Below are 19,276 nucleotides of genomic sequence, written 5' to 3'. Positions count from 1 at the left end.
CCTTGATGCTGATTGGTTTATTTACAGCTATGACATCATCACTGAGTTACTTTAATTCTCATTGTGCAGCACTCATAGCTGATCATTAATATTGTGTCAGTTATAGGAAACACTTTAGTGTAACATGACTGCAGGAGGCGCAATATTATGCAGTGCCTGAAAATATTCCCCTTAAGCCCTTTTCACACACATTCCGAAAAATACTCGGAAAATGCATCCTGGAATTTTTTAAAGGAGAGCGTGAATGCTGGTGAATGATTTCAGCTTCAGAGTGGATATTTGACAAGCTCCCTGATCTCTGCTTCATTAGAAAATCACAACTTTTAATTTTCGCGTAACTTCCGGTAAAATCTGTTTACAAAGTTCTTTAAACGTAGTTTATTTATATAACAAGCAAAAAACCAACACATAGATACCTAACAATCCAAAACATTAGTTATTTTCGACGAGGCATTTGTTAAAGAGATCAGTTTAGCAACTAGTCAGACCATTAAAAAAATGAAACCGGAAGTAAGGTTCGGATCCAGACGTGTGTCACGTGCGTCCGATGAAACCGTATATACACCTCTAAAGATAATGACCAGGTAATGTTTCACAATTTCATACAAATATTAGGCTACTGCATAGTCTACTAAACTACAGATGATGGTAATAGGATAATAAGAAGTTTTTTCCAAGAGTAGGCCTATAACAATAAAGTAGCCTACCGCGTTTGCTGACTTATAACGTTTTTTACATGATTGCAGCTAAATCACAAGTAAACAGTCTATAGTCTATGTCTACTGTTTAATTTCATTTGTGTTTTTTTATTGTAATGTTAACATTACAAAATGCTATGACAAAGTTAATTGTGTACGTTGCATTATTTCATAACATTGGCTGTTATAATGTCACTATACATGATTATTGCTATTTATCATACACTCTTAAGAAAAATGATTCTTCAAAGGTTCTGAAATGATGGTAAAGGTTCTATATAGAACCATAGCTTACTGAAGAACCCTTTTTTCCCGAAATGGTTCTTTGTCTTGACAAAAAGGGTTCTTCAGTTCCCTCCTTTTTTGATTTTAAATTTAGTCAGTTATTTTCAAGCTGCCTCCTGATTATTTTCACCTGTAAAAGCCCTAAATCATCAGTCTTGCTGAATCGCCTGCAGACTAACAACACAAACAGGTAAGAGAGGAAAATAATCATCATTTACTGTTAAAAACATTATGAAAATTGAAGCTTTGTGTGTTCTTATTGTAATTTATTTATTTTATAGCAGGTAAACTTTATACTGTAAGCTTCATTCCCATTATAACAGGTAAGCTTCATACATTAATTTTTAAATGATATATTTAGAGGACTCTGCTTTAACACTTAGGATAATGATTTGTTAAAGTGTTAAAAAGCGAATACATGTATATTGAACATTACCTTTATTAAACTAATTATGAAAAGAATGTGGTACAACATGTGTTTAGTTTTTTTATTGATATTTCAGAGATTTCATATGTGAGGTAATCTTACTGGGAGTGAAGGCAGTGCTTATGACCACTTGATATGAGAGACACATCCTGTTTTTAAAGGTGATTATATGCATGTTTCTTTCAATGCTGGCATTAAAAAAATAGTTATTTACTGTTTAAACATTTTGGAGATTGTGTGATCTTGTGGCACATTTACGTGTAATATCATAATTACTTATTATTTTTGTCTATCTGTTGTAGGTGGATCATGAGTGAAGCTCTGCAGGTCGGCCATTGACTTGATAACAGTGGTTTATTTTTATTCAATTTATGAATAAATCTCTCGCCAACCATTCACCTATTTACTGACAAAACGGGTAGCTTGAGCAGAATCATAAAACTTCTGTCAAATCATGTTTTACACACAGTATGTAAGCAAACTCCAGGCTAATATTAACTTGTTTTGTCTCTATGTCTTATCCTTTCTCCCATCTCCAACAGATCCAAGTCTTGTTCAGCCTGATGCTCAACCTTTGTATGATGATGACCACAGCCAGGTGATGGAGATCTGTGTTAATCACAGCCTGCGTCTTAAGATCAACATGACAATAGCGGCCATCTTTTATCTTACTCTTATCTGACTAAACATTGGATGGAGTATGTACTGTACAATGACCCAGCAAACAAAATAATATGGACTTTTTTGGCGAGATTCTAACATTGACACATTAATTTTTATAGTTAGTAATGTATTATTAACATCCTATTCATTTGTATTCTATGCCATTTATCTGTTTGTGCTAAAATGTATACATCTAAATGTAATGTCATAATATGTTAATATTCAGTATTTATTGTCATTTGCATGTTTTGATGTGGCATTTGTCATGATTTTATTAATTTCATGTTATTGTTGTCTATTTAGAATGATTGTCTTTGCCAATGATTCTGATTTTAATGCACATATTTATTATTGTATATCTCATGTAATGAAAACGTGAAAATAAAAGTATTTTTCTGATGTCTTGCGGTTCTGTTTTTAAACTGTTAAACCGTGTAAAGTGCTATAAATAAAAAACAAAAATATAAACAAAATAACCCTCCTGACTGCTAATAAATGAAAAGGGTTTTTTATAGCACCACTGAGGTTCTATGTAGCACTTTTCAAGGCAAGGTTCTATATAGAACCATCTAAAAAAGGGTTCTATATAGTACCAAAGAGGGTGCTGCTATTGTTACAAGCTGAAGAACCCTTATTTGGTACTATATAGAACCATTTTTCTTAAGAGTGTAATAGTTTGCAAATTGTGCATGTTTACACTATTTATTTTTACTGTTGATCACCATGTGACACCATTAATCTTGCCACATGGTGATCAACAGGAAAAATGACCAATTTTACCTTTTTGCAAAAGGAAAAACCACAAAGAATCAAAAATGCATGATAATAAGGTGTCATGGCTCTGCAATCAAAAAATTTTGTTATAATGGAAGTCAATGTGGCAAAAATGGCCACCAACAATAAACGAAGGAGAAAAAAAATCTGATGCTTCACAAAAACTATAAATGCTTCAAAGCCAATGTTTTTACTAATCCTTTACATGCCCAAGACTGTGAAAAAGGTAAAAGAAATTCCAGTTTACAATCACTTTTTATATTGAAAATCAGTCATTTTGTGTGTGTTTTCCCCCCTAAATTAGTGACACCACTAATAAACTTGGTAAGTAAAGAGTTAAAATCATGGAATTTTTGTAAACATTTGTAAGTTTTGATTAGTACTGAGGTTGGTTAACAAATTTATGCAAAAAAAAAACCCGGAAAAAGATTCATTTGATACATTTTTGCAGCAGTTTAATTTAGTGGCCACTAACAAAATAAAAGGTTGGTAAATTTGCCCACGGTATATTGTTGAGTTTTTGAAACATTTCAAAGCCTTTTCTTAAAATATGTGTAAATATAAGATTTGTCATCAAAAATTATTCCATTTGCTGAAACACAGAAACGTTGAAGACAACCCCCCCCCCCCAAAAAAAAATGGCCCCAACAAACATAACGGTTGATATAGCAATAGTCATGATGAATATTCAGGGCCCTATTTTAATGATCTAAATATATTTTAATGATCTAATTATTGATTAGTGATCTTGCCTAAAGCGCACAGTCTAAAAGGCATCTCTAAATCCAATCTTGCTCATTTAAAGACTGGAAAAATGGTTTGTGCGGCAAGTACACAGTATAAAAGGGTTGTTCCTATTCTGGTAATGAGTAACGGGTGTGTTTTAGGTGTAACGTGCAATAAACCAGTGAGAGTCTCAGCTCTCATCCCCTTTAAAAGCCAGTTGCGCTGGCGCCATGCTGATTTCCTATTTTGATGACGGAGGAAGAAAAAGACCACCAGTTTAACATTGATGAAAAAAATTGCATCGTTTTTATTTGTATTGAAATTGTTATTTTTTGTAATAAAACCTTTAAAAGACATTTACTTTCTTGTGTTTAACATGCGACATGTATAATTGCGATCTATTCATCAATAAACAGCTATCCCATCATTGTTGCGGTTAAATAAATGTTAAAGATACGGTGTGCTTGTGTTATGATTATTTAACATGTTCTTATGCACCACGTCTGTGTAGGACAACTCGCAGGTAACGCACACCAGATGTGCACATTAAATAGCGCAAGCTTAGTCAGACAGAGTCTACTTCAAAATGCTACATTTCCAAACGACTGCCACGCACTGCCTCTTTGGCTATATCTAACAATTGTGCAATTAAAAGGGAGCACAAACACATGGATGAGGAGAGAAGGTAAAAAAGCCCTGGCCACAGACGCAGCGAGATGCTACAAAATTACAGAAATGTTCAAGCGAGCAGGTCTGTCAAAATTACAAGTACAAGAACACATCTTGGTTAGTTATTGCCTAATAAGTCAAATAAGTCACTGGCGCAGCTTCTGCAGGTTTCAAAGTCAGGTGCCACGGTGTGCCGTGTTGTTTTGTGTACCATCATTACTGGGGAAGATAAGGAAACACAATCAAGGTGAAATTTATTATTTCTAGGTGTACTTTAAATGTACTAACACAACCAAAAGTGAAAGTGTTTTAGCGCTGCCAGTGGCACTGAACAGCATAGCGCATCACTCAGAACTTTTGTGTTATTTTGAAAATATGCACACAGCTGTCATGATGGTTATTTGCTGAGTAGTGCTGTGATAACGGCTGCAGTGAGACTGAAATCTGAGAATCACAGAAAAGTCTAATTCTGAATGTTCTGCCTTTTCTGAATATAACTGAGTTTGTGTCTTTTTCAGATACAATAGACAAAACAAATGAAGCAGTGGACAGCTCAGTGTTTCTCTCTCTGTTGGTGTTTCTGCCTCAGTTTCTCATCATTGAAGCTCTGTGGATGTGGTAAGAAAAATATCAAGCAAAACTCAAAACTGCATAACATACAGTGAATATTCTGATATGAATTCAGATTTTAAGAGTATGACTTTTGATACCACAGCTTTTTCATCAGCATGAATAAACTGAGTTCATCTAAAAACAAAACTGATAAAAAAAACAAAAAGAGATGAGAAATACTTTATAATCTTCTATAATACAATAAACTAATGGTCAGATTTTATAACATTATCTCTTTCTGTGTGTTTGTCATTGTTAGATGTTGCAGGTCTGTGAGTAGATCAGCTGTCTGTTCATAGCTGTGTCTGAAACCGCTCCCTATCCACTATATAGTGCACTATATCGGGTGTCGGCCATTTTGTAGTGGTGTCCGAAACTTGAGTGAACAACTTCATTCCCTACATTCATTCACTACTTTTTACCCACAATGCACTCTGATTTTGAGGGTGCATTCGATGTACACTCATTCACTCATATTTCCCATGATGCAACGGGAGACGAATGCGTAACTTGTATCAGCTGAAGGATACTGACAGTAAACACCAAACATTTAGGTTTATAATTTGTCGGTTATTTTCTGCTTCTTTAAAAATAAACAAATGAAAAATAATTTTTGGTTAAATAAAGATAAAAACATAAAAAATACATATAAATAGTTTATTCTGATTGGTCAGTAACTGTTTTAAAAACTGGTTTAAATGTTAAAATCAATAAAAAAAAGTTTTTGACACTTTTAGGCCTGTTTGAACTTTTCATTGTTGTGAAAGCTTTTTATCAACACTGTCCCATCTGTGACTCTTAATGGATTCTCCCAACAAACCAATCAGTGGTGAGGCCAGACTGAGAGGACCTTATTGAACTAGGGTGGATCTTAATAACTAGGGCTGGGTAAAAACTATCGATTCATCAATGCATTGCAATTATTTGTGCCTCAATTCAATATCGATTCATCAAATCCTATGAATCGATTCAGCCAACCGGCCAATGGCGGGGCTGTGGGTGGGCAACACTCTAGCGCCCGCCCCCCAAGGTAATTTGATCCGGCCCTTTATGTAGTCTGTGAAAAAGACATCTCTAGAATAAATAAATGTAGAATTAAAATAAATGTAGTTGGACAACGGGCCCTACAGTTACGAGTTGATGAGCGCGCATCTGTTGCAGCATGAGATGCAGAGCGCGAGTCACGTGACCGGCGCGAGCAGCTGTGTCACGTGTTTATATTTGCGCTTTGATCCAACGCGACGCGAGCCGCTCGCGCCCGCATATCAAGACGCGATGACTGACAGTGGTGAGACTTCTTGTATTTCCATCTTACAAAACCGCCTTTTCCGACAGTTGTTGTTTGATATGTCGGCTCAATGATGACTTGCTTATCCACAATGACATTAGATGTCTTAATAAAGGAAACGCATTGAAACGATTAGTAACAGTTAATCACCTATCGCGCCCAACACCTGCACCACTGAACGCGTATCTACTGACAAACATACACCTGATTTTACTGCTCTAGCGAAATCTAAAAGTATAATTTCTCTTATTAGAAGCTAGACTAATGTTTGCCAATTATTAAGATGGCTGTTGTAGTTTAAATAGGGGTGGTGAAATAATTAGCTTTGTCAAAAACAGCATAAAACAATGTTATGTTACATATTGTAAACTTTTTTGTTATGTGTACTAAAGTGAGTAAATAAGTTTAATTCTCAATGAGTGTGATATGGCTCTTATTTACCCCTTTATAGTAAATGAAAGCATCTTACAGTGCACTTATGTTGTTATGCAGTTTTAAAATACAACATATGAACATGTCTGGATGTAGAAAAAGCCTACTTGGACATCTTACAATGCACTAATTTTGTTGTATGCAGTTTGAAAATGCATGTTTGTAGAAAAAGCCTATTGTACAATGCACTGATTTTGTTGTTATGCAGTTTAAATATAGGAAAATGTAGTCATAATCAATATTTTCGGCCCCTTATTTGAGATGCTTTTCAGCGTTTTACAAGACACGCTTAACCAAAACACGCTTTACCAAAACAGCAAGATGGCAAACAGCAGCTGCACTCCGTTCAAGTCTGCACCAAAAGCTAAAATTAAAATAGGCTACTCAGGTACTTAATTACTTGTGTATCTACTTATTATTGAATCGATATTGAAGCAAACAAATCAATATCGAATTGAATCGAATCGAATTGAATCGAAGCCCCAAGAATCGGAATCGAATCGAATTGTGAAATTCCTAACAATACCCAGCCCTATTAATAACTACTCTCAAATTACATAATTTTACAAAGATTAAACTGATAACATTACGTTTTTTGAGTCACGGATTAAATAATTTTGGATCAGCAAAAAAGGGGGAAAAAATCAATCAAGAAATTGAAAACATATGAAAATAGAAAAGAACAAAGTTACAAATAAAGTCTAACAGTATAAAAATAAAAAAACTGTCTTCATTCCATAAATGAATTAATCTTTTAAAAGCTAAAAAAATGATTTTTCTTTTGTTGTCTGTTGTTTGATAGGCCGCATTTACATTGCATTGCTCGAAGTGACTCAATTCAGATTTTTCCCTCATGCGGCACAGATTGATGACCCACAAATGTGTAAGCAGGAATAAAGTGCATAAATTCAGATATTTTCTAAGAGGTTTCAGGCCTCATTCATATGTGGAAATAAATCGGATATGAATCGGATACATGCATTCACGCCCGCAATGTAAGCGGACAGATCCGATATTCCCATATCAAGATGTGTCGTGCATCATCGATAATGGACACCGCACGCAGTCACATGATTGCAGCACAATGGAGGATGACGGCTCCACTGAAGCCCTGTCCCAAATGACACACCCTGAACTTGTGGATTTCCTCAGAGTCCAAACTTTGATGACATCATGTACTTCAGACTTTAGGGACCCTTGTACACAACGGTGCACCAGAGTCGTATTTTGGGACAGACTCGAGCGTCATGCCGAAAATAAGAAGAGAAGTTGCTAATCAGTGTTAACTCCTCCCATCCGTTGTCTTATTGGTCTGATTGCTCTTTTGCAAGGACTTCTGGGTAAAGTGATGAAGCCTGCAGCAGTGTGGACTTCAGAGCTTATAAATGATAGGACTTGTAGACTAAGTGAGCATGCACAATTTAAGGCCACGAGACCGAAAGTCCACATGAAGTGCGCTATTAGGGACAGGACCTTACTGGAGTAATATTGAAGTTTTATGTCTTGTAGCTGTTGGGGTGTGACTTACACCTCTAGCAGAGTTTGTACTTTAGTGGGATCAACAGTAGATATACACTCTTCATATTCACATCCCACTGGATATACAGTCGAGAAAACATAATCCATTTGTTAAATATTAATGCTTGGAAACTAAAGGATCTGCGTGAGGTTCATCGGTTTGCTGGTCATGTGGAGTATAAAACATATGCATTATTACCTCAGTTTATTAGTAATGAAAGGAACAGGTTTATAAAAATATAAAATATAATCTGTCCTGTGAATCGAATTGAGAATAAGAATAAGAGCACTAGCAGTAAAAAGATGAAGATTAATGATTAGATTTTTTTCTGCTGGAGACATAAAAGATGAAGTAAAGATAAGAGACATCTTTTACATGACTCAGCAATAATTAACAGCTATAAATTAAATTTTAATATAATAATATGTAATAGTTGTCAAAATATGTAAAGTTCAAGCATGTTATGAAATGCTTTCCTTCTTCTTATGCTATAAAAAGTGTCAAAAAGAGTTTCTTTAACATCCGCTTGAGTACAAGAAAATGAGATAATATCATTAAATGATCTACTACAACTTCAACAGCTCATAATAATGCTGTATTTACACATTTATAAGCACTAAAGTGATGCTATTGATCATAAGAGCTTTTACCATTTGTGTTTTATTTATCTTTTGTTAAACAATAATTAAATAACATTTTAAAAACTGAAAAAGGAAATTAAAAAGCCGTGTCATGAAGTGATGTTTATGTTGTGAATTTTACACTTGTTTTTGAGGTTGTCTCTGATATGATGTGTTTTGCTTACAAGTCTAATCTAGTATTAAACTGAAGCTGGTATAAACTGGTTTTCTGGGCAGAGATGTCTATCACACAGTCTCATCCTGTTTAAGTGGGTGGTTTGTGGCAAAGCCGATCAAGTTTTTATGCTGATTCAAGAACACGACACTGATTTTTGCAGCTGTGTTTCCTCTCCTTATCTTTAATCTGTGTCTTCAGAATTAAAAAAATATATTTGAGTTATGTATCCGTCGTCTGATTGGTCTGACTGCTCTTTCGCAAGGGCTTCTGGGTTGGTAAAGTGCGCAAAGCCTGCTGCAGGCAAGGGGGCGCTGATGAGCACACTTCGAAGTGTAAAAATTACAGATGTGAAACCCTACGAACTCGTAGACTAAGTGAGCGCACACAGTTTACTAAATATGTTACTATCAGCTCCATTTAACATTTTTGTTAACAAGTTTTACTTCAGAGAAACAATTACATTCAGTTTCCCCAAAAGTTAAATGTAAATATAAAAATGTGCAGATTATTTCTGTCTCAGTTTATTAATAAGGATAGGAACAAGTTTATAAAAATATGAAACATAATCTGTCCTGTGAATCGAGTTGAGACTGTTGCTCAAGAATAAGAGCACTAGCAGTAAAAAGATGAAGATTAATGATTAGATTATTTTCTGCTGAAAACATAAAAGATGAAGTAAAGATAAGAGACATCTTTTACAGGCAGTGGCGTCTATATGCTTGTTGTATCTCACAGTAAGTTTGTTTCTGCAATATGAAAATAAGAGTTATGTGATTCCCATTACAAATCCAGACAATAACCAATTTACAACGTCTATTGCTGGTGTTATTAGTTCAGTTTGTTAGATCAGTCTGAATCGTAATCTAATGCTTCACCGTTTTTTCTTATGTAGTTTTTTAGTAAGATCACAGACTGAAGTTGCAGTAGTGTATAAATTACATTGTTTTAAATACATCCTATAAGGAATTTGCAAGCAAAGGATAGATCTGAGAGGGACTTGAAAATATTTTTCTGTACAAAAGGAGGCCGGTGGAAAAAGTTTGGGAACCACTAGCTTAAGGTTAAACCAAGACCTTTATTTTAATAAAGAGAATAATTCTGTATCATGTTGAAAAGGACAATGGGCACTATTTCAATTTTTTAAAACAAGTTTTTTTGTCTTATACCATGTTATGTTAAGCAGTCCAAAATAAAACAAATCTGTTTTTATATGTCTAACTTAATTCTATATACTCAATATTACTGTCATGCAATTGAAAACCCTTCAGGCAATGTTGGGGCATCTGGGGCTCCAGTTTCTTGGACTTTCTTTAGGGCCCCAAAATGGTAAACACGTCACTGTTTACAGGACTCTTCAACAAATAACAGCTACGCATAAAGATAAGAAAAGTTGTCAGATTATGTAAAATTCAATCATGTTATGAAATGCTTTCCTCCTTCTTATGGTATGAAAAGTCTCAAAAAGTGAAGGAGAGTCTTTCTTTAACATCCGCTTGAGTACGATAATCAGATCATTAAATGATCTACCCCAACTTCAGATATTGACACAACTTTACAAACCGGTTAAAGTCAGAGATCTCCACGAGCACGTATGTATTCACATGTATATGTATTATGTTACAAAAAACAAGCATGTTAGTTGTGTTTTATTTTACTGTAATAACTGTCTGATGAATTGAGCGTCACAATGATGTTTTGTTTTTTCTCAGGAATAAGAAAAGTGTTTTGGGTCTTATGTGACTTTCTACAAAACTACATCATGAACTTCAGACTCTCATCATTGATCCTGCTGTTACACATTCAAGGTATGAACACTTTTGAGTAGATGACAGTTTTGTGGTTGTTAGACATTTGGGAAAAGCATCAGTGTTGTTTACTGCATTAAGACAGTGATATAAGACAAGAGTCAGTACAAACCTTAATTATTCAAACAAGAAAATGTACAGCTGTCACCGGGGCAGTGCCCTTTCAAAAGTAAACTTTATTTTTACCTAAACAGTGCATATAAGTATCTCAAAGGTACATATTAATACATCTGAGGCATGTAAATACTTATTAGGACATAATATTTCTGACAGTGTAAGTAGAGATAACAACACTGAAATAAAACTTGAATTGGTTAAACTATAAATGCATGAAATGGTAAATAATACAATTAACTGTTTCAAACGTGTATGAGATATTATCTGATAGTATAGAGAACAGAGTAAGAAAGAGAGACACCACTAGATACGTCTGTTTGTAATCGTATTGAAAAGCCTTCATGTAGTTGGAGCTGATGGTGTAGTGGGCAGCGCTCCAACATGTGGTGCTTTCGCACTTTTGGCGACCCGAGTTTGATTCCCGGCTCGTGGTCATTTGCTGATCTCATACCCTTCTCTCCTTCCTGTACTTTCCTGTCCTTCCCTAAAAACACTATTGAATAAAGACAAAAACTGGCCAAAAAATATAACAAAAAAGCCTTCATGTAAACACCTAAATCAATACGATTGAGGTTGATCGGATGCAAATTTGTATCGTATTGAAGGGGTTGATGTTCTTACTCATGTGTACTCTGCTAGTCTAGTAAGTTATTGTCAAGTTTACTGTTAAGCATTCAAGTAGTTCCTGTCATAGTTTTGTGTAGTCTTATTCTGTTTTCATCTGTCTTTGTTGGTGCCTTTAGGTGTTTTAGGCACCATTTGGGTTTTCTTTTGTACCCAATAAACCTTGTACTGTATCTGTACATGCAAAGCCTGCATCTGGGTTCTCTCTCTCTCTCTCTCTCTCTCTCTCTCTCTCTCTTTCTCTCTCTCTCTCTCTCTCTCTCTCTAGAACAGAGTAATACATTCCTATATTTTCTCTTCTATCAGGGATTCCTGGTTGTGATTTATATCAGCAACTCATTTGGGAGAGTAATGTAATGACTTAGGTAACGCTGTTGGGTCAGTTTCCCAGACAGGGTTTAGATTAATCCAGGGGCCTCATTTATAAAATGCTGCGTAAAAAGCATCCTACATTTGATCTTACGATCATTTAACAAAAACTGCGTACGTGTGATGTATAAACCGAACGTACGCGCAGGAAACGTGCGTACTCCTTTCAAATCTATAAATCGCAAATGAACTTTACCTTGTTACTTATATCACTCACAACAGTGGTCCGTCCAGGATATTGTCATTAAAAAAGTGGAGTTGCAGCCCTCAACTGATGTTTATGTTGTCATTTTGTGTATTGGCCACTAGCTGTGTGATTGCAGTACCAGTTTTAGCCACAAGTTTTGTGATTGCAGTACCAGTTTTGCCCACAATCCTACATACTGTTCCTTTAAGTAACTTTTACAAACATACCTTACACAAAAATACTGGTGTGCATCTTGAGATCAAACATTGGCACCGATAAGTTGATAGATAGTTTGTAACTTTTTACAATAAAGTTGAATTTGTTAATATTATTAATACATCAGCTAACTTGAGATCAACTAGGTCACATTAAAAAGAAAAACTCATAAATAAACTCAGATTTATTCAAATTAATTTGCATCATTGTTCTCTAGTGCAGGACTTTACATTACATTTACATTTACATTATACTGTGTTACGAATGTCAATAATATTATATTTATTTTCAGGGTCCCAAACATTGGATATCTTTAATGTAACCTGTAATGAACTGAATATTTGTAATGTGAGGGGGAGATTGATGACAGTGAGGTGCGATTACTCAAATATCAACATCACAACTGTGTTCTGGTTCAGTCAGAAACAGAGAACAAACTGGAGAAACAAAGATGAACCTGAAGATTTGACTTTAGATTCAGATTACTCAGGACGAGTGAAGCAGTGGATCAGTAAAGATTACTCACAACTCATAATATATGATCCAAGAGAGAGTGACAGTGGAGAATATCAGCTCATGTTCATTATGAAGGATGGAGTTAAACATCTCAGCTCAGTCACAGTCAATCTAACAGTAACAGGTACATTTACATTCAGTCCAGTTAAACTCTTTTCATTTCTCATCTAATGTAAGGTTTTCATTATTTAGTTTTACAGGTGAAGATGAATCCTGAATCTACAGGACAGCGAGTAAAACTGAGCTGTGATTCCTCCTGCCCTTTAACATCTGAAAATAATTTCCGCTGGTTCAAGAATGGACAACATTTAACAAATAACCAAAGCATATTTGTGTCATCCAGTGAAAACACTGACAGTTATTCCTGCTCTGAGTCTGATTCAGATCCCTCTTCATCTGTGTGTGAGTCTGACATTTATAAAATATTTTAAATAAAATGGAAGAACAAACTTTGCAGTTTTCTTGTTGATTCATATACAGTATGAGTGTGTTTGTAATTGATTGTGAATGTTACAGCAGTATTTTGTGACTCTTTCAGGTCTTTCTAACAGTAGCTGTTGGGGTGTGACTTACACCTCTAGAAGAGTTTGTGCTTTAGTGGGATCAACAGTAGATATTCACTCTTCATACTCACATCCCACTGGATATACAGTAGAGAAAACATACTGGCATTACTATCATCACGGGGAACTCAGTGATCTGCGTGAGGATCATCAGTTTTCTGGTCGTGTGGAGTTTGTAGGAAACACACTGAGAGTCAAAGACGTCAGCACAAATGACACTGGAATATATCGATTCAGCATCATCACTAACACATCAGATGAAGTTTCTGGTTCACCTGGAGTCCATCTTACTGTTACAGGTAACTGCTCATAATAAACTCTCTGTAAAGCTGCTTTCACTGATCAGATTTGTGAATATATTTATGCTAGAGATTTATGGTCCTTACAATTTTTGTAATGTTTTGTTAAACGATGAGTAGATTACATTTTAAATATTAAAATATCAATGCTATCAATCATTTGAGTTATTCATCTAAAATTTCATCTCGTCTGAACGCTGTATGATGTTTATGTTGTGAATGTTACACTTGTTTTTGAGGTTGTCCATGTTGAAAATAATATAATGTGTTTTGTACTGCATATATGATGCTGCTGTATCTGAATGGCTTCATTAGTTGGACTATCCAGTTTACCAGCTTGCAAACAGGGTTGATCAGATGCTGGTGAATAGTGTGAATATGTTGGTCAAGCAGTCAGACCAGCAGCAAACCAGCACTTACCAGTCTAATCCAGTATTAAAACTGAAGCTGGTATAAACTGGTTTCATGCGTTGTTACACGTTCTGTCTAAGTGTGCGATTTGTGACAAACTTGCAAAGTTGATCAAGACTTTATGTTGATATTGAGGACACTCATCACAGAGATCTACAGATTTAAAACAAATAAACTAATCAACATTTGATGTTGATCAAAAAAGTTAATAAAAGATGCTCTTAGACAAAAATGTTTTTAATCACTTCAAATGTTGACTGTATATTTATGTTGAACTCGTGTGTTTGACAGATAATTTTATTCAAAGCATTTTGAACTGCGTTCACATTATATATTTTATTTGTATGTGTGTGTTTGACTGCATAACTTTGCCATTATTCACATCATACTGAATTGAGCTGAATCAAACATTTCAGACCTAACTTTAAAAAGAAGTGGACGTGAACTCTGTTATATGAAATCTCAGATACACGAGTGAGAAGCAGTCCAGACCCTGTGATAGATGGAGAAAAAGTGATATTAAGCTGTTCAACTAAATGCACTCTGGATAACAAACATACTTACATCTGGTATAAGAATGGACAACAGGTAACAGATGGATTGACATTATTAAACAAGCTGTACCTGGACTCAATCAACAGTGAGGAGCTACAAGAGTATTCCTGTACTGTAAGAGGTAACACAACATATCATCATACATCTGATGAAATTATATAAGAGAGAGTTTCAGTCCTTGATGCTGATTGGTTTATTCTCAGCTATGACATCACCGAGCTTCTTTCACTGTGCAGCACTCATAGCTGATCATTAATATTGTAGCAGTTATAGTTTATATGTCAAACACTTCAGTATATCTCATAATGAAAGAAACATTTGTGTCATTATTATTTTCAATTCAGTTTTATTAAAAGATTTTATTCATTTGTCTCTGTGACAGTCTGTAAGTCACGGGTAAAAGGTCATTGCTCTCTTCAGTTGTGATGATATTCATAATGTAGCACAGCCTCTCATACCTGCATTCAGGTGATCTATCTGATAGATTTGCTGTATTGATTTTAACATCATGAATCTTTGTAATGAAGATGAAGAGTAAAGATATGTTCTGAAGTTTCTGAGGTTTGTCTTTCTTCAGATTCAATTGACAAAACCAATGAAACAACTGACAGAAACACCGAAGAAATGGACAAAGCCACTGAAGCAGTAGTGTACAGTTCAGTGTTTGTTCCTCTGTTGGTGTTTCTGCCTCAGTTTCTCATTATAGGAGCTGTATGGATCTGGTAAGTAAAAATATCAAGTAAAACTCAAAACTGCATAACATACAGTGAATATTCTGATATGAATTCAGATTGTAAGAGTGTGAATTTTGACTCTTCAGGTTTTTCATCAGAATGAATAAGTTGAACTCATCTAAAAACAAAACTGATGACAAACAAATAGAGGTGAGAAAATCTGTATATCTGTATGTTAAATAAACTAATGGTCAGATTTTATAACATTATCTCTTTCTGTGTGTTTGTCATTGTTAGATGTTGCAGGTCTGTGAGTAGATCAGCTGTCTGTCCATCAGAACTACTGGAGTGATGTCACAACTCTCTTTATGACATCATCACCTAGCAACAGTCTCTCAGCAGTGACATCAGTGATGCAGTGATGTCATATACAGTGACATATTAATGACAGCTCAGTGTAAATAATCTAATGCTGAAATAGATGAATTATTCATTGAAGTATTGAGTTTATCATTCATCAGTCTTGTGTCAGTGTCAGATCAACTGTAACATCACAATACATAAATCCTGTAAAAACTTTGCTATAGTGCATCTTTATGTAGATGATACTGTGATCTACTTTCATCTTCACTATAAGTCAGACTGTTATTGAACTCAATGCTGTTTTAGTTAGGTTAGGATTTTATTACAGGGCTGTGCTTTAATCTAGTTAGGAAAGCATTTGTTCAGTTTATTTTAAAATGTTTTGGACTATGGGGACATTATTTACATGCTTGTTGCTTTCACTTCATTTCACAGTTTAGACACTGACTGTGTATCATAGCTTTTTATATTTTATAATTCATTGTCATTGTTGTATATTTTATAATACAGTCTTTTGGTTTCATTAAGCTTGAGGAGACTGCAGCATTGATTTATTTCTTTAAGCCGTATTCATGTATTTACTTTTTTGTCTTCTTTCACTTACAAACAGACTCTTCAGTGTATTTAGGTTTCATTCAGAACTAAGTAGAAAATATTTTGCTTATTCTGCACTCTGGTCATGAATTAATCCTCAGAATATAACAACAGCTTGATAATTTTATTACCATTGGAAAGTTTAAAGCACATATTAAAAGTTTAATATATATATAAAATATAAAAAGCTTGTTAAAAAAAGTGTGTTATTGCAATTTTTGGGCTCGATTTTGTATAAATACATTTACATAACATTTCAGTATTTACATAGTATTAAAAGTCTAAAATAGTGAATTCTCTATTTGTATTGTTTTTAATTTCATCTTTGTGTAATAATGTGTCTTCTCTGCAAGGTCTCACTCAAAAAGAGTTGGGAGACTTAGTTAAATAAAGATGACTAACCTAATTACTTAGGTTAATTTGCTCACCTATTTCAGGCAAAATCAACATCAATGCGCAGAGGATTCACACATTACAATAAAGAAAATATTAAGATGAAGTAATTTTCTTGAAACATCACAGTAACCGTGTGCATGTCTGTGTTTAGTTGACTTCATCATTTAGGTTAGATGTAAAAGTTCACCCAATACAGCCGAGTCAACTGCCTCTAGTGGACAAAAACAACACTGCACCAAATATACAAGAGTCTCTCTGTGGTGTACAGATCAAAAGGATTTCCAAAGTGAATTCACTAAATAACACAAAACAAAGTCATGTTTAATTTAAAGGGGTCACATCAACTTGAAAATTCTGTCTACATTGTTGAACTTTCACAGTTTATTAAAATAATGTTCCCAAAACTGTCACTGGGCCAGTACCCTTTGTAAAGACCCCATTTAGGTACAGATATGTGGTGTCAGTATGTACCTCGAGGTATTAATATGAACTCTTTATGTGCACAGGTTTACTTTTTAAAAGGGTACCGCCCCAGTGACAGCTAGAGATCATTTATAACATTTGTTTCTGACAGTGTATGGATTATATCATTACTGGGAAACATGAAGAGATGATGCACTGCTGTAAATCTATCACATAAAGACTTCAAGTTTATCCCAGGAGAGGGCGACACACAACAGAGTCTAATGTACTACAACATACACAAAACAATGAGTCCTCAGAAACAGAGAGACTCTTAGAGTTTAGATTGACAGAAATTGTGAAAGGACGAAACTAACTTGAAATTTAATTTTAAGTTATGTCGATATTAATTCACTAAACTGCACTGTTAGACATTTCTGTACAGTTATTTACTGTATATCACTCAGTATAATACTGCAAACTATTTATACAGTAAATAACTGTAATTCAGATTGCATTATGGGATTTTTCTGTGACATCAAACATCATGGAGCGACCTATCAATCTCTGTCATCCCTCATTATTAAAAACAATTAATTTATAAGTGAACACTTGATCATAATGTATCCAGTACACACTTGAGTCAGCATCTATTTCTTCTCATGTCTCTATCAAATGTTGAAATGTACAGTAGTATCCTAGCACTTAGGGATAATAGTTTTCTAATTTTTTAAAGGCGGGGTGCATGATTTTTGAGAAACGAGTGATCCGAGTACAAAAACACACTTGTAGCCAATCAGCATTAAGGGGCGTGTCTACTAACTGACATCATTGCCTGGGTTGCGTATGTGTAGGGTGAGTCTATCAAAAGAAGGTCCAGATTTTATTGGGGTAGGGGCGTGTTGTGTCACTTTGTTAAATGTCACCTGAACTTGTTAAGGGAGAGATGGTTAGCTGTTTAGCATTCTTCTCCAACTAACCTCTTGGATTATTTTTCTAATTTAAATCCTTGACTTAGTAGGGCATGTGAACTGGCAAAGAAAAACTTGAAGGCATCTCAAGAGAAGATGAAGTCATGGTGTGATAGAAAGGTAAACGTATGTTTAGCTCAGGAGACCAAGTACTTGTACTTTTACCAATATTTGGGTCTGCATTGGAGGCTAAATATGGTGGACCATATATCATTGATCGTAAATTAAAAACTTGCTTGTGTCATGTTAATCTATTGAAGCCTTATGTTGATCGAAGTCAAACAGAGTTTACAAATGACAAGACTCTGGTAATGTTGAATGATCCATCTGCATGAATAAAGCTGTATACGGACAAATACCGGATGAGAAATTCCTGCTTAAAGGCGGAGTGCACAATGTTTGAAAAACGCTTTGGAAAAGGAGACGGGTCGACTACCAAAACACACTTATAGCAGTAAGGAGCGTGTCTACTAACCGACATCCTTGCCGGGTTGCTTATGTGTGGGGCGGGTCTTTTAAAAGAAGGTCCAGATTCTACTGGGGTATAGATGTGTTTGTTTAGGTGATTTCAAATATCAACATTGGCTTTCAAACATTGTGCACTCTGCCTTTAACTTTAGTTGTGCTTGGAAAAGTAATACACAGAAGTAAACTCATGAAACATCCAGAAACCTTACCTATGTGGATGTATATAGGAACTGGTGTAAGTTTCCAGGAATCCTCACAGCTGGTTAAAAGGAGTGGTGGCTGTGAGGTGTGAAGGGCTTTTATGTGTTAATGACCAGCAGGTAGAGGTGCTGTCTCTGTTTTCAGAGCTGAAGACGGGTAAATTAACCAGATCTCTTCAAGACAGCACGTATTGTTGTACATAAGAACAGGAAAAAACACCATCAACAAGTGTTTTACTAAATATGTTTATTATTACTATCATTTAATTTGTCTATTTAAAGCTGTAGTCTACGATGTTGAAAATCGGTCGAGAAAGCCTGAGACGGTTAGTAAGTTTTAAAAAACTCATCCCGCCCCTCTGTGCTACCTGATCCCTCCCCCCGGGAAACCACCTGAACAACGTCACTCATTCAATCTGTGATCACTGGTAGTAAACATCAGAACAGAGATTTACCGAGCAGTAAACACATAAGGCTTGAAGGAATGAACAATTATGATTGTAATTGACGTTATTTACTTTCACAACAACGTTTGGCATACATTTCCCCTCCTGAGCTTCAAGAAATTACTTTATGAATATAATTACTTTGAACCGTGATACGCGATGCTAAACGGCTAACAACGGCAAAAATTCTTCTCAACAGGTAACAGTGA

At 35.1% G+C, this 19,276-nt stretch overlaps 1 protein-coding gene and 1 long non-coding RNA gene across 2 annotated transcripts; both read left to right on the top strand.

The window, feature by feature from the left end:
* On the top strand, window positions 1-2,209 carry LOC141359311 (uncharacterized). Its single transcript, XR_012365725.1, has 4 exons — window positions 1-1,306; window positions 1,487-1,571; window positions 1,713-1,828; window positions 1,953-2,209. It is a non-coding gene; the product is annotated as an uncharacterized lncRNA (long non-coding RNA).
* A 10,339-nt stretch (window positions 2,210-12,548) lies between these two features.
* On the top strand, window positions 12,549-13,620 carry LOC141359299 (uncharacterized). The gene is made up of 3 exons (XM_073861536.1): window positions 12,549-12,849; window positions 12,918-13,127; window positions 13,264-13,620. Exons 1-3 carry the CDS (start codon window positions 12,573-12,575, stop codon window positions 13,599-13,601), a joined length of 825 nt encoding a protein of 274 aa, XP_073717637.1. The 5' UTR covers window positions 12,549-12,572; the 3' UTR covers window positions 13,602-13,620.
* Window positions 13,621-19,276: the final 5,656 nt, after the last annotated feature.

This window comes from Misgurnus anguillicaudatus, chromosome 23, assembly GCF_027580225.2.
Source record: "Misgurnus anguillicaudatus chromosome 23, ASM2758022v2, whole genome shotgun sequence".
Lineage (NCBI taxonomy): Eukaryota > Metazoa > Chordata > Actinopteri > Cypriniformes > Cobitidae > Misgurnus > Misgurnus anguillicaudatus.
Note: the sequence above shows the minus strand (reverse complement) of the source record. Positions and strands in the feature narration are given on the sequence as shown.

Coding starts and splice junctions, on each gene's coding strand:
- LOC141359299 (XM_073861536.1), top strand. CDS start 12,573: ATGACAGTGAGGTGCGATTACTCAAATATCAACATCACAACTGTGTTC. Junction 12,850..12,917: donor AGTCAATCTAACAGTAACAG/GTACATTTACAT, acceptor TTCATTATTTAG/TTTTACAGGTGAAGATGAAT. Junction 13,128..13,263: donor AGATCCCTCTTCATCTGTGT/GTGAGTCTGACA, acceptor TGACTCTTTCAG/GTCTTTCTAACAGTAGCTGT.